General features: G+C 45.3%; 2 protein-coding genes across 4 annotated transcripts; one reads left to right on the forward strand and one right to left on the reverse strand.

The window, feature by feature from the left end:
• The first annotated feature begins 947 nt into the window (after positions 1–947).
• atl1 (atlastin GTPase 1) lies at positions 948–9,686 on the forward strand. 2 transcript variants are annotated; one of them, XM_069717616.1, is made up of 14 exons: positions 948–1,220; positions 2,500–2,750; positions 3,266–3,400; positions 3,826–3,930; positions 4,252–4,302; positions 4,433–4,489; positions 4,688–4,780; positions 4,859–4,997; positions 5,462–5,589; positions 5,759–5,815; positions 6,448–6,519; positions 7,013–7,444; positions 8,445–8,459; positions 8,553–9,686. In XM_069717616.1, the coding sequence occupies exons 1-14, from the start codon at positions 1,184–1,186 to the stop codon at positions 8,664–8,666; spliced, it is 1,686 nt and encodes a 561-aa protein (XP_069573717.1). In that variant the 5' UTR covers positions 948–1,183; the 3' UTR covers positions 8,667–9,686. The 2 variants fall into 2 exon arrangements, with proteins under 2 accessions (XP_069573717.1, XP_069573718.1); XM_069717617.1 differs by having other exon boundaries at positions 950–1,214.
• Positions 9,687–10,129: 443 nt separating this feature from the next.
• On the reverse strand, positions 10,130–16,497 carry sav1 (salvador family WW domain containing protein 1). 2 transcript variants are annotated; one of them, XM_069717618.1, is made up of 5 exons: positions 16,024–16,497; positions 14,544–15,125; positions 12,808–13,078; positions 12,548–12,703; positions 10,130–11,594 (listed from the first exon to the last, which is right to left on the reverse strand). In XM_069717618.1, exons 1-5 carry the CDS (start codon positions 16,115–16,117, stop codon positions 11,390–11,392), a joined length of 1,308 nt encoding a protein of 435 aa, XP_069573719.1. In that variant the 5' UTR covers positions 16,118–16,497; the 3' UTR covers positions 10,130–11,389. The 2 variants fall into 2 exon arrangements, with proteins under 2 accessions (XP_069573719.1, XP_069573721.1); XM_069717620.1 differs by having other exon boundaries at positions 16,002–16,092.
• Between the last annotated feature and the right edge of the window lie 1,963 nt (positions 16,498–18,460).

Raw genomic sequence — 18,460 nt, forward strand, 5'->3', positions numbered from 1 at the left:
CTGCGTTCAGGAGCGCCTCGGAAGACCTGGTTTCGCAACAGGAAAAATAATCCACAACAAAAGTTTGACTCCTTCAACAACAACCGATTAAAAAAAAAGATTATTACAACATGGGTCATATGACAAGAATATATATATATTTTTTTAATATAACCGAGTCGATAAAAAACAATTAACATTTGAAAATACATTTCATTTATTGTAAACTGTTTGCATCTGCTTCTGGTCAAAGTTTTGAGTTTCATCCCATAAACTGAAAAAATGTCATTCTCAAGCATAATTTCTAAAGTATTTTTTCTTTACTTGACTATGCTCCATTGCACCTTAACTCAACTACATTAAATATACTGCACTATTTTCCTTCCACTTTATTTATTACATTAGTAACAGTGACCCTATAATTTCCTGTTAGATTAAGATTTTAAAAGCCCATAATGACCACATACAGTATATGACACATTGTTATGTGATAAATGAAACCACCCAAACATACATGAAACAATCAGCTCCACCGTGGTGTCAGTAGCCTCATAATAATAATATTTTTTTATTTCTCTGAGAATGAGATGATTTTTGTAAATTCACATTTCAGATTCATCAATAAGCGAGTCAACAAAGATTTATCTTTAAACATTTTAAAACAATTTAACTTTCTGTGCAAAAGTCAAATTATCTCAATTTCATCACGTGTCTTTTTTTTAACCATTAAAATGTTGAATTCTTTGTGCAGTTTATTTTACAATCTTATGTTTTTACCTCTTCAATGACCGTCGGCACGTTGACCCATTAAAAGTTCACGTGTACCTGAAGGCAGCATTGTTCTTATCTCTGTGTAATTACCGCTCCCTGCCGTCCAAAACTGGAACTGTAGGTAGAGTATCTCCATAGCAACAGTGCTGACAGCGGGCTGTAGTCGCAGCTGCGGCCTCCCATTCGGCAGTCGGACTGTTTTCTCCTCTGAGCTGAGACCTGCATCCATTTCACTGCATTATTCAGCTGTGGCTGCATCGCAGGAAGGAGAGCAGCGCCCCCTGTCGGCGGGCAACAGCCCTGCATCACGCTGGGAATAAAAAGCTCCATCATCCTCCTTTGATCCGAGCATCGCTGAGGTGGAGACGGAGCATCCTCCCGACACTCATGACCGCTCGTTAACGGACCAACACCGGGACACACGGACCGAACCATGAAGCACCGACCGGACAGAGACAGCTGGGGTGAGTGTACGTACCGGAGAACATTTCCGCTTCTCCTCAGCACATACATGTTCGTATGTTCCTGAACGAGCGGAGGGCGGGAGCAGCTAATCATATTTATCTCAGACTCCATGATGAGATGCTGCTTCTACTGGCGACAGAGATGAGAGCGGAGTCTGATTGTTTGGAGGAAACGATGCAGAAAATCACCGGGATTCAGTTTATCTGCATTAATACCGACAGAAAATATATATTTATGATTTTAAATATGTTCAGTGGTTCCCTGATGGAGCTGCAGGTCCCCACAAGGCCGGAAAACCTCCTTCTGTGTGGTGGCTTCTAATTATGTAATGTTGCATCAGTAAACAGGCTGTCATCTTCATCAGGACCACCATCATCATCATCATCATCATCATCACTCCTCCACCCTGATGGAGGAGGCGAGCAGCAGGCTGTGAATCACAGTGGTCCGTGGTGGGTTCAGTTCAGGCCTGCAGGGATGAAGAGCTGCATGAGGAGGAAGAGGAGGCAGAGACTTGATCTGTCCTGACCCACTTCAGGCAGATGATCTTCAAACATCTGCAGCTGCACTATCAAGTTCACCGGGCCAGGCTGGGCCGAGCCGAGCCAGGCTTGGCCTGCTCTGCTCTGGAGACAGTAGGCTGACAGGAAACCGGGGAGGATTAAATTATTCACCATGTTTAATCTTTAAACACCCAACCGCCTCCTGAATCTGTCACAGCTTTCATTTAGGATAAAATCACTTAAACAAACATCATAGATCTTCAGGGATGTTCACAGGAGGAGAATTTTAAAATCCCGCAGCTCCGCATGAGACAGCAGAGATGAGAACACTCTTAGTCACTGGTTGAAAGCTCCGGAAACATCTGAGAGGATGAAGATTCATTCTTATTAACTGTATTGATCGGCTATTCACAGGAGGAGGAAGAGTAGACTCAACTGTTTCCTCCTTTAATGGAAGTTTAGGCATTCACATAATAACATCCCACTTTCACTGAATGCATCATCATCATGTCATCTGAGCTCATTTTCTGGTTAAATCAGATGTTCTTTCATTTCTGTGAAACTTTTTAAACCTCATTTTCCTCCTCTTCCTCAGTAACCCTCCTCTTCCGCCTCTTCCTCCTCTACCTCAGTAACCCTCATCTTCCTCAGTAACCCTCCTCTTCCTCCTCTTCTTCAGTAACCCTCCTCTTCCTCTCCTTCTCCTCAGTAACCCTCCTCTTCCTTCTCTTCTTCAGTAACCGTCCTCTTCCTCAGTAACCCTCCTCTTCCTCCCCTCCAGGGTCCCTCAGTGATAAGACCGTGTATGATTGGAGCTCGGAGGAGGAGGAGCCTGACGGACGGGCCCGACCCATCCAGGTTCTGCTGGTGAAAGACGACCACACCTTTGAGCTGGACGAGGCGGCGCTGATCCGCATCCTGCTGGCAGAGGAGGTCCAGGACCGAGAGGTGGTGGCCATCTCTGTGGCCGGTGCCTTCCGGAAGGGGAAGTCCTTCCTCATGGACTTCATGCTGCGCTACATGTACAACCAAGTAAGTACAAGCACTTACAGGGTTCTATACCGACAGAAGAACACGCTGGGGAACATCCAACACCGTGATCATCATCATCATCATCATCATCATCTGTATTTAAAAGAAGTTTCATGTCACCACGGAGGAACATTCTCTGATTGGAGGTTTAACAACTCCATCGAAACATGTTTATATGATTTAAATTCAAAAGACAGCAAACAAAAATAACAGGAAGGAAAACAGAAAACAACAGAAAAAAAACAGGACAAGTGTCAGGAAATAAAAGTAATAATGGAAAATATAATGCCCTGCAGTACAAGGAACCTCCATCATATCATCTGTCTGTAGTTCCATAAACATGTTAAACATGGATCTGTAGCAGTGCAGTAGTCTGACCATATATTTCTCTATTTATATTATTTATAAGTCCTATTCTGTGATTGCAGCTTATTAAATAAAGCACATTGATTAAAATATAATGGATTAAACCACCGTGAAAGATAAACTGACCCGTCGAAGCGTTTTTCTTGCAGGCGGCTGAAGACTGGCTCGGAGAGGCAGAAGAGCCGCTGACTGGCTTCTCCTGGCGGGGGGGTTCGGAGAGAGAGACCACCGGGATCCAGATCTGGAGCGAAGTCTTCCTGGTGGACAAACCGGACGGGAGGAAGGTGAGAGACATCAGAGACATAGAGGAGTGAGGTCATCATTAAACACAGATACCAGATTAACTTTTAATTAAACCTTCATCCAGATCCACTGATTCTCTCCATGTATTTCATCAAAGTCAGGATGAGAATTAAAAACACTCCGGTCACTCCCGTCTCTGTTTTTAGGTCGCCGTCTCCTCCCTTCTCTGTCTTTAGGTCATTGTCTCCTCCCGTCTCTGTCTTTAGGTCACAGTCTCCTAATTTCTCTGTCTTTAGGTCGCCGTCTCCTCCCGTCTCTGTCTTTAGGTCGCCGTCTCCTCCCATCTCTGTCTTTAGATCACCATCTCTATCTTTAGGTTGCCATTTCCTCCCGTCTCTGTCTTTAGGTTGCCGTTTCCTCCCGTCTCTGTCTTTAGATCACCGTCTCCTCCCGTCTTTGTCTTTAGGTCGCCGTGCTCTTGATGGACACTCAGGGGACGTTTGACAGTCAGTCCACTCTGAGGGACTCGGCCACCGTGTTCGCTCTGAGCACCATGATCAGCTCCATGCAGGTACGAACAGCTGGACACAGATCTGTAGGTTTATGAATGTATTTTCTGAAATATCTCCGAGATAACTGGATGGATTCACATTAAACTGTGCAGACGTTCATGGTCCTCGGAGGACGCACCCTCCTCACTGTGATGGTTCTCTTCTGTAACACGGGTGCTCCAAGTCTCTATATGGAGGGACATCAATAATTTTTTATATTATGTAAAGTTACATTTTATTAAAATGTGATATATTTTACAGAATATTTACATTCTAAACTTTAGATGTGATTAATTCTTCTTAGATACTGAATGAATCTGTGACTGAACAATGTCTTTCAGGTTTACAACATCTCCCAGAATGTGCAGGAGGACGACCTTCAGCACCTGCAGGTCAGAAACACACATTCAAACCCAAGAGACACGTGTGTTTCATGAATCCTGTTACAAAGAACAGACTTTAATCCAGATGGTGAAAAAAACATGTTGAATAAACGTGTGTCTTTTCTTCTTCTTACTGCAGCTCTTCACGGAGTACGGCCGGCTGGCGATGGAGGAGACGTTCCTCAAACCGTTCCAGGTACAGATCAGATAAAACATAAAGTATTTCAGCAGGAGTAACTGTCGGCCTGAGGATGAACTGAGGATGAACCGTCGGCCTGAGGTTGAATCGAGGTTGAGATGCTGGACTAAGATTAAACTGTCGAACTGAGGTTTGCGATGGAGGCAGTTTAACCGAAGCTTCTCGATGATTCATGTGGTGCATTTTGTATTCCAGTCCATGATCTTCCTGGTCCGAGACTGGAGTTTTCCCTACGAGTTTCCGTACGGGCAGGAAGGAGGCATGAAGTTCCTGGAGAAAAGGCTGAAGGTCAGTCTGTAGCTCTTCAGCTCCCCCTGCAGGCTCTGCTGCTCACTGCATGTCTGAAACCTCCTGTTGGTGTTTCAGATCTCAGAGAACCAACACGAAGAGCTGCAGAACGTCCGGAAACACATCCACTCCTGCTTCACCAACATCTCCTGCTTCCTGATGCCTCATCCCGGACTCAAGGTGGCCACCAACCCGCACTTCGACGGCAGAATCAAAGGTAACGTCTCTGCAGGACATCCTCTCAGCAGGCAGACTTTACATTCGGGGTGGACATCAGGGTTTAAAATATGTGAAATAAAACAATATGAAGTCGCATGTCGAAAAACCAAAAAGGGAGCAGGGTTTAAACCAGGAAGCAGCCTGAGAGAATATTTAGTGACCTGCTGATCACAGAGTGGTTGCAGGTGAGACAGGAAGCAGGTGGAGGTGGGCGTGGCCTGCAGAGGACAGGGACTGAGGACCTCTGGTGGTGATCGGGAGGGATGCAGGAAATAAACAGAAAACAGTATTTTTCAAAGAAAACCAGCTCTGAAAAACATTTTACAGAGAATCTAAGAGGATTTTAAAACAGTTAATTTAAGTAAGAGGAACGTCTGGTCCTCCAGTTTGCTCATGTTTCTCACTTCCATCAAACTCGGATCACTCCGTTCTCTCGCCTGTGGTTCTACTCATATTCTCCAGAGATCGACGGAGAGTTCATCAACAACCTGCAGGTTCTGGTTCCGTGGCTCCTCAGTCCTCAGAACATCGACGTGAAGGAGATCAACGGCAGTAAGATCACCTGCAGAGGTCTGGTGGAGTGTTTCAAGGTGAGAACGAACATTCGTGACGGATCCACGCTGCGCTCTGATTGGTTAAAAGGTCTCCGTTTCAATGAAGTCATGTTGTCATGTTATCAGGTGTATAAAGATCTGCTAGAGGAGCTTGTTTCTTCACATTTAATACAACTGATTCTACAATATATTTATTATGTTTCAGGCGTACATTAAAATCTACCAAGGAGAGGAGCTGCCACATCCAAAGTCCATGTTACAGGTACACTTTTAATAAATTAATAATTACATACAACCTCATTTTAAAGATCTTCTGGTTGATGATGATGATTCTGTCTTTAAGTCTCAAAACTAACAGTTCACGGAAACAGTCTAATCTGACCCTCACAGAGAAAACACACGTTTCCCATGTTTATCACATTATGACACATGTTTACCATTTGTTGCAACATGATACATGAGACAAATATTTGGGAAAACCTACATGAGCTTTACATATTACACCATGAAAATGTTCCAGAACTACATGTTTCACATGCTCCACATGTGCACAATCACATGTGATCAAATGAGTTTTTGCATGTGAAATTATGGTGTTTTTCTGTGATGGAAGGAGAAAAGTAGTGTGCAACACGTGATGTCATTAATTATCTCAACAACTGAACCCTGAAGTCCATTTAAATGAAATGAAACAGTCCAACTTATCTTAAACAGAAGTTAAACTCCGAACCTGTTGGTGACGTGAGAAGCTGCAGACTGTAAACACCAATCAGTCATCACATCTCTGTCTCTCTCCATTTAAATACATCCACTTCTATACAGGAAGATAAACATCAGATTATATTATATAATTAACACATTTCTCCTCTCTTCTTCCTCCTCCTCCTCCATCAGGCCACAGCTGAAGCCAACAATCTGGCTGCTGTTGCTGCTGCCAAGGATCTGTACAACAAGAAGATGGAGGGGGTGAGGAGAACTTTACCTTCATAAACCTGACCGGTTCTGATCCTCCTCACTGACCGGTTCACTGACCGGTTCTGATCCATCCTCACTGACTGGTTCTGATCCTTCCTCACTGACTGGTTCACTGACCGGTTCTGATCCATCCTCACTGACTGGTTCTGATCCTTCCTCACTGACTGGTTCACTGACCGGTTCTGATCCATCCTCACTGACCGGTTCTGATCCTTCCTCACTGACCGGTTCACTGACCGGTTCTGATCCATCAACACTGACCGGTTCTGATCCTTCCTCACTGACCGGTTCACTGACCGGTTCTGATCCATCCTCACTGACCGGTTCACTGACTGGTTCTGATCCATCCTCACTGACTGGTTCTGATCCTTCCTCACTGACCGGTTGTGATCCTTCCTCACTGACTGGTTCACTGACCGGTTGTGATCCATCCTCATTGACCGGTTCTGATCCTTCCTCACTGACCAGTTCTGCTCCTCCTTAGGTCTGCGGAGGGGACCGGCCCTTTCTGGCACCCACCGAGCTGCAGGCCCGGCACGGAGTGATCCGGGAGGAGGCCCTGCAGGTGTTCCGGGGCGTGAAGAAGATGGGGGGTGAGGAGTTCAGCCGGCGGTACCTGCAGCAGCTGGAGGCGGAGATCGACGAGGTGTTCGTCCAGTACATCAAGCACAACGACTCCAAGAACATTTTCCATGCCGCCCGCACGCCGGCCACGCTATTCGTGGTCATCTTCGTCATGTACGTGGCGGCGGGCATCACGGGCTTTGTGGGCGTGGACATCATCGCCAGCCTGTGTAACATGATCCTGGGCCTTGCGCTCATCACGCTCTGCACCTGGGCCTACATCCGCTACTCCGGGGAGTACCGGGAGCTTGGAGCCGTCATCGACCAGGTGGCCGGCGCGCTGTGGGACCAGGTAGGTCCAGATACCGTCTCACCTGATCAATACGGTCATCAAAATGAATTAGTTATTAATAAGAGCCTCTGCACACCACAAACAGCTCCTCAGACGCACAACAAATGTCCACACACACATCAGTGAATATATTATAAAGAACAGAACTCAGGAAACATTAATGAGGAAACACCAAAGGAATTAAGAGTTATTAAAATACTAAAATAAAATTTAAGAACAACTAAAACACATAACAAAATTGTCCAAAAAATATCTTAAAAGTTCAATAAAATATTTAAATACAGTAAAAAAAAAAACAATTAAAAAAAATGTATAAATGAAATAAATAATATTCTATCGAAAATCAAATAAAAAGTAAAACCAGGTAAAATGTGTAAATAGCCTCGGTGTAGGTTTTAGTTTTTTAACTGTAGATGTGATTTAGCAGCTAAAACATCAGAGGCTCTTTATCAGGACACTACCTGTAAAATAACACCTTCAGGGTATAAGGATGTTTATCTTTCACTCACAAAAATAAATAAATCCTCTTCAGATTAAATAAACTTCATAGTTTGTATGAAATTCAGCTGCAATAAAGGCAACAAGTGGGCAAAAATATTATATTTAAATATAATGACTTTTTTGACATATTATTTTCTTCTTTAATTAATCAATTGTTTAAAAGATACCTGAAACTCAGATTGTTTGTTGTCACTTTCACATTATTTATAGTAAATCTTCTGTTTTCTGATTAAAATAATTTCATCTTTACTTTAAACTGCTGCTCATTAATAATATTTAATATTTTAAGATAAATAACATGACATCATAAGTTTAGTAACGATGTCTCTGTGAACCACCAGGGGGCGACATCCTCCTTTAAATCAGCTCAGATCCATCATATGACTAATGTTTTCTTATTGGAGCAGCTTCATACGATGTCTGTGTGTTGTGTGTTGATTGTGTGTTGCGTTGTGTCCATGCACACTCACGCCTATGTGTTTCTTTCACGCTGCTGCAGGGGAGCACCAACGAGGTGAGTGTGAACATTCACAGCAGCCGTGACAATGTTTTGATGATGACTTCCTGGATGAAGAACTGACTCCACCTCCTCTTCCTCCCTCCTCAGGCTCTCTACAAGCTGTACAACGTAGCAGCCAATCACAGGCACCTGTACCACCACGCCTTCCCCGGGCCGCAGGAGGACGAGGCGGCCGAGGAGACGGACAAGAAGAGGGACTGATGACAGGGACAGAATACAGCAGGGACATCAGGGGGATGGATGGACGGGGAGGAGGAGGCGCTCTGCTCTTCCTCCCTGTAACGACTGTTTCCTGCTCATCTCACCTGTGTGTCCGTGAACACATACACACCTGTACAGACGCACTGTGCGGGAGGCCACGCCCTCCTGTCAGCTCTGCATCTCACCCGTCTCCATCAGATTATAGCCAAACGTTGACGCCCTCATTCGTGCCGCTCGTTCTGTTCTTGAAGTTTCGTGGTGTTTCTAAAGGACCAACGTTGTCTGTGAAGTGACGCGGCGGCGTCAGCGTGGGCGCTGGTTCGTGTCTTCGTCCGTGAGCTCTCCGACAGGAAGTCTTCAGAAGACAAGCTGCTGCTCCACAACATGTAAAAATGGTTTCACATCTCGAGAGCAGCCGGTGATGACATCATGTCTCAGAGATCCTCTGTGTGCGTGTGTATGTGTGTGTGTGAGTGTCTGTTCCTGAATGTGGGAGCTAGTCTGAGGAATGCAGCTCTCTGTGGCGTGATGAGGCGTGGCGACAGAGGCTCCTCATTCCACATGTCTGTCATCATCTTCACGTGCAGGAGTGTTGCATGATGGGAGAACAGGGCTTGTGTATGTGTGTTAGTAGAAAGACTTCATGGTATGCGAGTCTGGCTGAGCAGACTGTTACTGTTCATGTGTAGCAGCGTCTTCTTGTCTGTCTCCTGCAGCCCCCCCCCCCCCCCCACACACACACACACACACACACAGCGTCTTCAGTCTTCCGCATCCCAAGCGAGGCGTTCACAAACAGCCGTCCCCGTCAGACTCCTATTCAGGTCTGTGTTCATCAGTTTAACTCTTCACTCCTGGAGCGTCGTCTTCATCTTCATCAGGTCCAGATGTGGAGCAGCGTCAGAGGACCGAAGGTTCAGTCGATCCGCCTCCTGGAGAGCTCTGCTTACTTTCACACACACGTTTGCAAAATTTCAGTCACACACAAATAAATAATAAAGTTGGACCAAATTAATGAAATCCAGACTGAAGTTGAGTTTTTTTCAGAAATAAAAATTCATCTTAACCCGTTCATGACAATCATCTGAAGCTGTTTGAGTTATTCAACACTGAATATTTATCCTCACGTAGCTGGCTAAGTGCTCCTCTCAGACCCTGTTCAAACCTGCAGTGTAGATCCGTCCCGGTGTGATCGGATTTCGCGACACCAGCTTTACATTTCATCTCAAGTGAGCCTCTGTGATTGGATCCCTGCTCTATATATAAATGAGCTTGTAGATCACGAGTTTATCGAAGTAGTTGAGCAAAAGAACAGAAACAGGAGGAGTAGAAGCAGCAGGTGTTTAACTCACTGACACATCACGTCGTTCCCAACCTGAACCGTCAGGACACGATCGGATTTGGTCAGATTGGCCACGCCCACATATACCAGAAACCTGACTCCACCCCCAGGCCTGTCAATCACCCAGCCCCGACCCCAAACATATGCGTGTTAAGAGTCCTAATATGTAATGAATGATGGCATATTTCCAGAAGGACCAGAACTCTGATCAGAAGGAGGAAGTTTATCGAATGACACCACGATGACTGGAAACATTTACTGACTTTGTATTTCAGAAGCAGTGGATGCTTTTTACATGGGAGTTATTGGAGACAGCCCCTAGTGGCCCTCAGTGGTAATGCACTTTAAGGCACTTCCACATGGGGGCCCAGTTTTCAGACGTCCACTGTCATGTCCAGTCTGTAGTGTGTAGTGTTCGGGGTCAAAGTTCAGCACCTGTTTAGCTGAACAGGTCATTGAGCTGCAGTGAAAAGGAAACAACACGAGATGAGAGTCTCTGGGAAGTTAAAGATTATTAAAAAATATATTTGTATCGAGCTGCAGCGGCAGGAAGCAGCAACGGTAGTGTTGATGACATCACTGCAGACTTTATTGCTGACAGCAGGTCTGGATTTGTAATCCAAAAAGGTCATGACATCATTGTGAAAAGATGCGATGAAGAGAAGCCTGGTGTTCTACATCACCTGGTCAACAAGCCTTTCAGGATTTCAGAAATGTTCCATCTCCTCTCATTAAACTGTGTCACACAGGAGAAACACTTCCAAGTATCTGAACAGCTGATTGATTGGTGATCAGTAGAAACACGCTTCCGTGAACCTGCATTAAATCTGAGCAGACGTGTCGGTCCATAAAAATAAGGCAAGAAAAGTCCAGAAAGAGTCAAACATGGAGAAAGAGAATTTCCACTTGTTTGGCAAACTTGGTGTTTGAAAAGTTCCAGCTGCATCAATCAGACCTGAAGCTGCATCAATCAGACCTGAGGCTGTGTCGGAGGATTGTCGTCTCCAGTCTGCAGGAGGTCAATTAATGGTTCCGTTTCAGGTAAAAGGTTCGAGCTAAACATATTTCAGATGAAGAAGCTGCTGTTTCCACGGCGTCAGAAACATTTCAATAAAAAAGGCACAAGCTCAGGATTGGTTTTGTTCCAACATCCAGAGCAGCTCCTTCACTCTTCTGCTCTCAGGTCGGCGGGCGGGAAAATCCGGCTCGGCGTGCGGGTTCGTACGCTGTCATGCGCGGTGGGGACTCCCGCTGGTATATTTGGATCAAGCGAAGGCACAGATGTGTTTGGTTTCAGAGTCGGTGATGATTGGAGAGGAGAGTGCGACCGCTCCCAGGCGGCGGCGACCTCAGAGAGGCGTGGTGGCGGCAGCGGAAGGCCTCACAGGAAGTTGTTGGCGGGCTGCTGGGCGTACCACTGCTGCCGCTGCTTGCGGGCCTCCACCTCGGACAGCAGCGCCTGCCGGTAGGCCTCGTAGGACTTGACGATGTGCTCCAGCTCCTTCATGAAGAGCAGCTTCAGCATCCCCTGGTACGTGTCCAGGTCGGCCAGCTGGAACAGCTCCCACTTCAGGATGTGGTCGTACCTGACGGGAGAGGAACAGTGATTCCACAGGCGCCGAGTCATCAACACACACGAGGCTCATTTTTATACGCCAAGGCAGTGATGGGCCAGAAAAGATATTAACGATAATGGGACTACTTTTAGGAGACAGAATCCAATAAAACAAAAATATTTAGGTGCAATATTAAGACACTCGCAGCTCTGACTGACTGAGAGGATTTTAGTGACGTCATTTTCCATTAAAGAAATTGAATTTGGAGAAATTTGGAAGAAGAGGAGAACCGATGTCAATTTGAATTGTTTTTATACAAGCCAACAGCTAGCTGATGACTGACAGTTATTTTGGTATTTGTATGCATTTTCTGACCTTTTCTGTTTAAAAATGAAAATGAGTTATCTAATTAAATATGCGGTAATACATTTCCAGGACACCTGAACATCAGACAGATGGTTGAAGGTTCTTGTTTTATGTTAAAGGTTTTTACAGCAGAGATTTATTTTTTTTATCTCTCAAAAAACAACAAAAAAATGTTTTTAGAAATAAAATGTTATAAAAACCAGGCTGTGAATAAAATCACAGTCTGTTTTCTGTAGGAGTTTCCCTCCTCTTCAGCAGCTTAAGAGCTGATGTAAGCATAAGTTTTCATCGAGAGTTCGTTCACACCTGATTTATACGTTTGTGTTAATTATGTAAAGTTTTGGTGAGTTATGAAGAAACAGCTACAAAATCAGTGTCTCTCCCTGAACTCTGTCTGTTCAGTGACATCATCTGGATCCGTCAGCTGATTGGTCGGTGGTGTCATCTGCATGTGACACACCGTCAGCTGGTCGGTCGGTGATGTCATCGGCATGTGACACACTGTCAGCTGCTTGGTCGGTGATGTCATCTGTATATGACACACCATCAGCAGCTGATTGGTCAGTGATATCAGCTTGTTGTGACACATCGTCAGCAGCTGATTGGTCGCTACTTACTTGAGCGGTGCTCTGGCGTACACCTGCAGCCAGTCTGGGATCTCGGCCGTGTGGTACGGGTTGGCGGGAACGAGCACCGGCTGGTTCCTCTCTGCGGGCCGGGGCTGGTAGGTGACAGGAGGCGGGAGTGGGGGGGGCTGGTCATAGCGAGGAACGCTGGGATGTAAAGGAACATAAACTGTAGTTATAAATCTGATTTTATCGACCAGCGGGAGTCGGCTTATTCTGGCAAAACCTTTCATCATCTCTCTGCCGTCTACCTCGGAGCGCACGGGTGTCGGTACTGAGCCCTCTTGTTGATGTGGTCCACGTAGTAGACCCTGAACTCTGCTGACTCCACCTTCTCCCAGCCAGGGGGGAGCCCCTCCCTCTCCAGAGGGTGGCTCCAGTGTGTGGTGTTGGTGTTGTGGTCGATGTAGTACTTCCTTCCCCGGATGGTCCAGTCCACAGTCCACCCGCCAGGAAGGGGGAGGTCCTCCCCCGTCAGGCTGGAGAGGTTTCCCAGAGACTTGGCCTGGATCCGACCGATGCCTGAGGAAAACAAACATCTGTGTTCAGAGACGGAGGGACGGCAGCGTGTGGGAACGTTTACAGCAGGAATGTACCGAGTTGAAAAGGTCACTGTGACGAGGCAGCAGGACAAACGACAACACAGGACCGTTAACACACACTGGACCGTTAACGCACTCCGGACCGTCAACACACACTCTGGACTGTAAGGAACACTGCTGAAAGACTGACTGACTTTCAGTTTTAATGGGACAGCATCCTGAAACGCTGATGATGGGAAGGAAGAGGGAGGATGTTACTGCTGGACAGGAAGACGAAGACACACGCACGCACGCACGCACGCAACGCGCCAGTGGACTTCACAGTGGTTCTGTCAGACAGCAGATGTTACTGCATGTCTGCAAGTTCAGGCCAGAGAGATCCATAAAGAAACCACAGGAACCGAGAGAACTCCAGAGACCAGCAGAACGTCACAGGAACAAAGTCTGACTCCAAAATGGTGCTACGATCTGAGAAATTCTGCAGGAGAGCGACAGCAGCAGCAGAGGAGCTGCTGACTGAAGGGATGGAATGCGCACTCCTCCTCCTCCTCACCACCTCCTCATCATCCTCATTGCTGCCTTTTCCCTCAGAGAAATACAGACTACAGCTCAGGAATATCAGAAATAGCTCATTCTGCTCTCAGGAAAAACAAACCAACTTCATCACATGACCCCCAACAGGAAACACTGAACATCACACAGACACATTCTAAACTTCATGCTTCAACTGGTTTTCAGATGTTATGGAGACATCAGCATTCAACCTTCAGAGGGCTGATGATTAACAGGCATTCAGTAGGTTAAACTCAAATTAAAAATCCAGCTGTTTTCACACAGATGAACAGGAAACGCTGGATTGTTGTTATGAAAGGAAGATCATCCTTCAGATCCTCTGAAACATCTCTGATGAAACTGTAAAAACACAGATGATTGACAGCTGTGAGCAGCCTGATACATCTGACTGCAGGCGCACACACAACATCGAACCGCACACACAACATCGAACACACACACAACTCTGAACCGCATACACAACATCGAACACACACACAACATCAAACTGTGCACACAACGCCACAAAATAAAAGCTCCTCTGTCGAGCTGGAAAATTCCTGCAGCCCCCGACATACTTCATCTGAAGGAAATTACACACTCGCATCACGCTCATGTTCACATGCGGAGAGAGAAAGACTTCATTCCTCTGGTACACTTAAACACTGGATCTATAATCCTCCATCATACATTCATGTAAAACTCCATTATATTTAAACCTCTTCAAATCTTGAACTGATCCACTTTTGTAAACAACTTTCAACCGCTATAACAAGATGCGTTTCAGTCCCTCAGAGACACAGATCGCCTGATGGAAATGTTCCCAAACCCTCAGCTTCCCCTCGTTCAAACCAAACCGTGTAAAGTGAGCAACGAACACACTTCCTGTTTACCTGAGGGGGGCCTGCTGGGGGCGGGGGGAGTGTGCTGTCTGGGAACTCTTTGGAAGTTGTGTTCATTGTGCTCATAGTATCGATAGTCCTCAGGGAAGCGGTCTGGGACCCTCCTGGGCTGCTGCTGCCTCTGCTGCTGTTGCTGCTGTTGCTGTTGTTGCTGTTGTTGTTGTTGTTGCTGTTGTTGTTGCTGCTGCTGCTGCTGCTGTTGTTGTTGTTGCTTTTGCTGCTGCTGCTGGGTGTCGTAATAAGGTTCAGAGGGGTAATAATAGCGAGCAGCGTCTCCGTTCTCCGACATGGGGCTCACGTCTGTGAGGAAGGACTGCGACGAGCCCCCGTACTCGTGCGACAGGTCCCCCAGGCTGCGGGGCAGGTACGGAGGGGCCGACATGCGGTGGCTCTCCCTGCGGGCCACCTCGTGGGGGGGCCTCTGCACGGGGGCCCGCAGGATGCTCTTGTTGCGGGACACCGCGGGCTCCCGGCTGGGGGCCACCGGGTAGGAAGAGGGCCCCATCTCTGGCAGAGGAACCTCGGTGCGTCGGGGAATCGTGGGTCCATGGCGGATGAATGAGGGCATAAGATCTGGCAGGCGGGTGACACAACACGCAACGTCAGCATAAACATAAAGTGAACATACATCCCATATAACGCGTGTATGTATGATGAGCTGCATTTGGAAACAAGCACATTTAATGCAACAGTAATAAAGTACAAAAAGTGTTCTTTTATTTATACTGCAGTTAAGTGTCACTGTGGTTGTCGTTTGTTTTTATTGTTACATATTTTATTTGTTATTTATTTTTCACACCGTGGGACTGCCAGAAACAATATTTCGATCTCTCTGTATGGATTGTACATATTGTGGATTGACAATAAAGTTGACTTTGACTTTATTTTATGTTTATTTTCTCAGAACATTTTCTGACTTTGAAATAAAACGTTTACAGCAGAACTTCCTGTAATGTTCTATTTTTTTTTTTACAGCGACTTCACCTCCGGTGAGTTTCCAGATTATTTCCTGCGGCTGTGATGAGGACGAAGAAGTAAATGTAATGACAAAATGTCACAATTTAAATATCAGTTTAAAAGACTGTTTAACATCATTCAGACACTCAGCTTTAAGGGTTAGGCTAATCTGACTTTTCAGTAAAATAATCCACTGATTAAAGATGACAAAAAGCCCCGCTTGTCATTTATTAAGTAGTTTAACACACTTTCCATCAGTTGGAGTCGTATCCGTTATCTTACTCTAGCCTGTAGCAATTTGGTTAGCATTTAGCTAGCACTGAAGTACCTTGTTAGCACTTAGCTTGGTTTAGGAGCACAATATTAAACCGTTGTTCACAAACTAGTGAGCCATAATAACTTCACAATGTTCCACACACTCACTTCAGTCTGTTAGTTTAAGTTTTCTGGCTACGGTTTCACTGGTATTAACTTCAGCTAACTGGTGCTAACCTGAGCTAGCTGGCTTGCTTACTTCTCAGGAGCGGCGACGTTTCCTTCTTCACATATTTTCCGTGAACCTCGGCTGGTTTCGACGCTTCGTTTTTGCTTTTCTTTCGTGAGAGCATAACTCAAGGCTCGGAACCATCAACACCACGGCGCTGTGAAGTCATGGCACAATCCGTCAAGCTTGCAACCGTCCCGGCCGAAGAGCGAAGCGCAGAGAGGGAACATTTTCAGCTTTAGATGAGCTAGCAGCGGTTAGCCACCTAGCTAGTAGCAGTTAGCCGTCGAGCTCGAGCCACTGGGAGCGTCTCTGCTGCTGCGGCGGTTCGATCCCACCTCTGATCCTCACCGGGAGAAGTTCAGCCCCTGCACCTGTCTTCACCGGGAGAGTTTGGATCCACCGCTGGTCCGAACCGGGAGAAGTTCAGTCCCTCCACCGGTCTTCACCGGGAGAGTTTGGATCCACCGCTTGTCCTCACTGGGAGAGGCTCAGTTCTCCACAGGGAGACGTTTCTGTACAGTCCTCCCATCTGTTGAGGAGAGTTTGAGCACAACTCACAAAAACACATCATGTTGACATTTGAGCTTCTGGGAACTTTGATGAGGATGAAGAACATTTACAGGACACTTCCTGCAGAAGAAGGAACACACATGTACATGTTGTGACTCCACACTGAAAATATGAGAGAAAAGTTTTGCACCTCAGGCAGCCAAAATATTAGTGTTGTAGTTCATCACATTAAATAGGGGTGGAAGAAGTATTCAGCTCCTATACTGAACTAAAAGTACTAATACACACTATGGAAATACTCCACTAAAAGTTAAAGTCCTGCATTAAGTGAAAGTATGTGAGTATTACCATAAAACAAATATTAAAGTATGAAAAGTAAAAGTGAATGCTCCCTCTCAGTGTTTCACTGCATTAATTCGAATTAATGTTATTTTAACAACTTTATGTTTAATCTGCAGTAATGCATCATATTCTATAAGATGATCATGTTTTTATCATTTCTGTTCTGTAAGAACCACAAATCTCTAAAAACATTTCAAATTGAAATTCACCACTGGTGAAAAATTACTACAGCTGTTATAAAAATGTGCCTCCTGAAATATGAGTATAAAGTAACAAATCAGAAATATTAAACTACATTTTCAGGAAATCAGTGGAGTCCTCAGGTGTTTAAAGAGCAATGAACCTGCAGGACAGATTCATGTATTTTATTCAGAGCTGGAACACAAACATCACCCTGTTTTACCTTCGTAGAAAAGTCCTTCACACGCAGCTTCACAGATTACAACACATCATTTTTAAATAGAATTATTGCCATTCAGCAGACATTTACAGTCTGTACACTTCATGTTAAATAAAACAAACACCTTGTAAAGGTCAGTGATCATGTGACTCCTCTGTTGATTTGTTTTTACTGCAGACAGTAAGTCTGTGTTTCTTCTTTACATAAAGGCTCAGCAGACACAGATAACCATGTGGAGAAAGTTCATGTCAGTATGGCTTCTCTCTTTGGACGGAACACGTAGAGTCACAGTAAAATATTAATTTACAGTTATATATATATATATATATATATATATATATAAATATAAAGATAAATTACTGTAAAATAACATCCTCTTTACAGTCTGACATCATGTTTGGTTCTTTGTATGTGATTATTGCTCAGATTAAAATAAAATACTGCATGTTTAAAAGAGTTCAAAGTTCTTGTGCGTTTGGCTGCATCTGCAGTGGGAAACGTTCTCAAATAGGCACGTTGGAGTTTTACGCGTCCTGGTTGGCTGTGATTGGCCATCGCTGCCCTCCAGGGTGGTTCCTGGTACATTAAAAGTGGTACGGCAGCGACGACAGCGGCGACGGGCTCAGGTCGCGTACGATCTTGTTGAGGGTGGAGATCTTCTCCTCCAGCAGGTGGTTCTTCTTCTCTGTGATCTTCTGCCGCTGCTCAGTGATCTCCAGAGCCTTCAGCAGCTGCGCGTTCTCCACGTACAGGTCGCCGATCAGCACGTCCGCTTTACCGTTCTTATGCAACTAGAAACAACAGAGAGGGATGAATGATGGAGGCTTTAAATAATCCCTACCAGAGCCTGAATGATTAACTGGCTGATTAATATTCACTTGTCGCAGACCAGATCAACCAGAGGAGCTGAGAGCCTTTACAAAAATTAACGTACTCATACAAAGGTGTAAAAGTACTGAAGTAAGAGTACTACTGAAGTAAAAGTACACATTCAAACTGCTCGTACTTTAGTTTAAAACCTAGAGGTTGAAAATCAGATCAGTCCGAGAGGCTGCGAGGTGGTTAATAGAAGATCAAAAATAAAGTTTTAATAAATTAATTGTTGGCAGTTTGTTAAATAATCATGAATTTGTCCAGCTTGTTCCTGGAACTGAAGTTCAAATAAAATCTATCAGATGTTTGGATGGATGTGTAGTTTTTCCTGTATGTCAG

The sequence above is a fragment of the Brachyistius frenatus genome, unplaced genomic scaffold (assembly GCF_029030835.1).
Source record: "Brachyistius frenatus isolate BFR_SWC_R1_liver_20210118 unplaced genomic scaffold, ASM2903083v1 Contig_178, whole genome shotgun sequence".
In the NCBI taxonomy this organism is placed as follows: domain Eukaryota; kingdom Metazoa; phylum Chordata; class Actinopteri; family Embiotocidae; genus Brachyistius; species Brachyistius frenatus.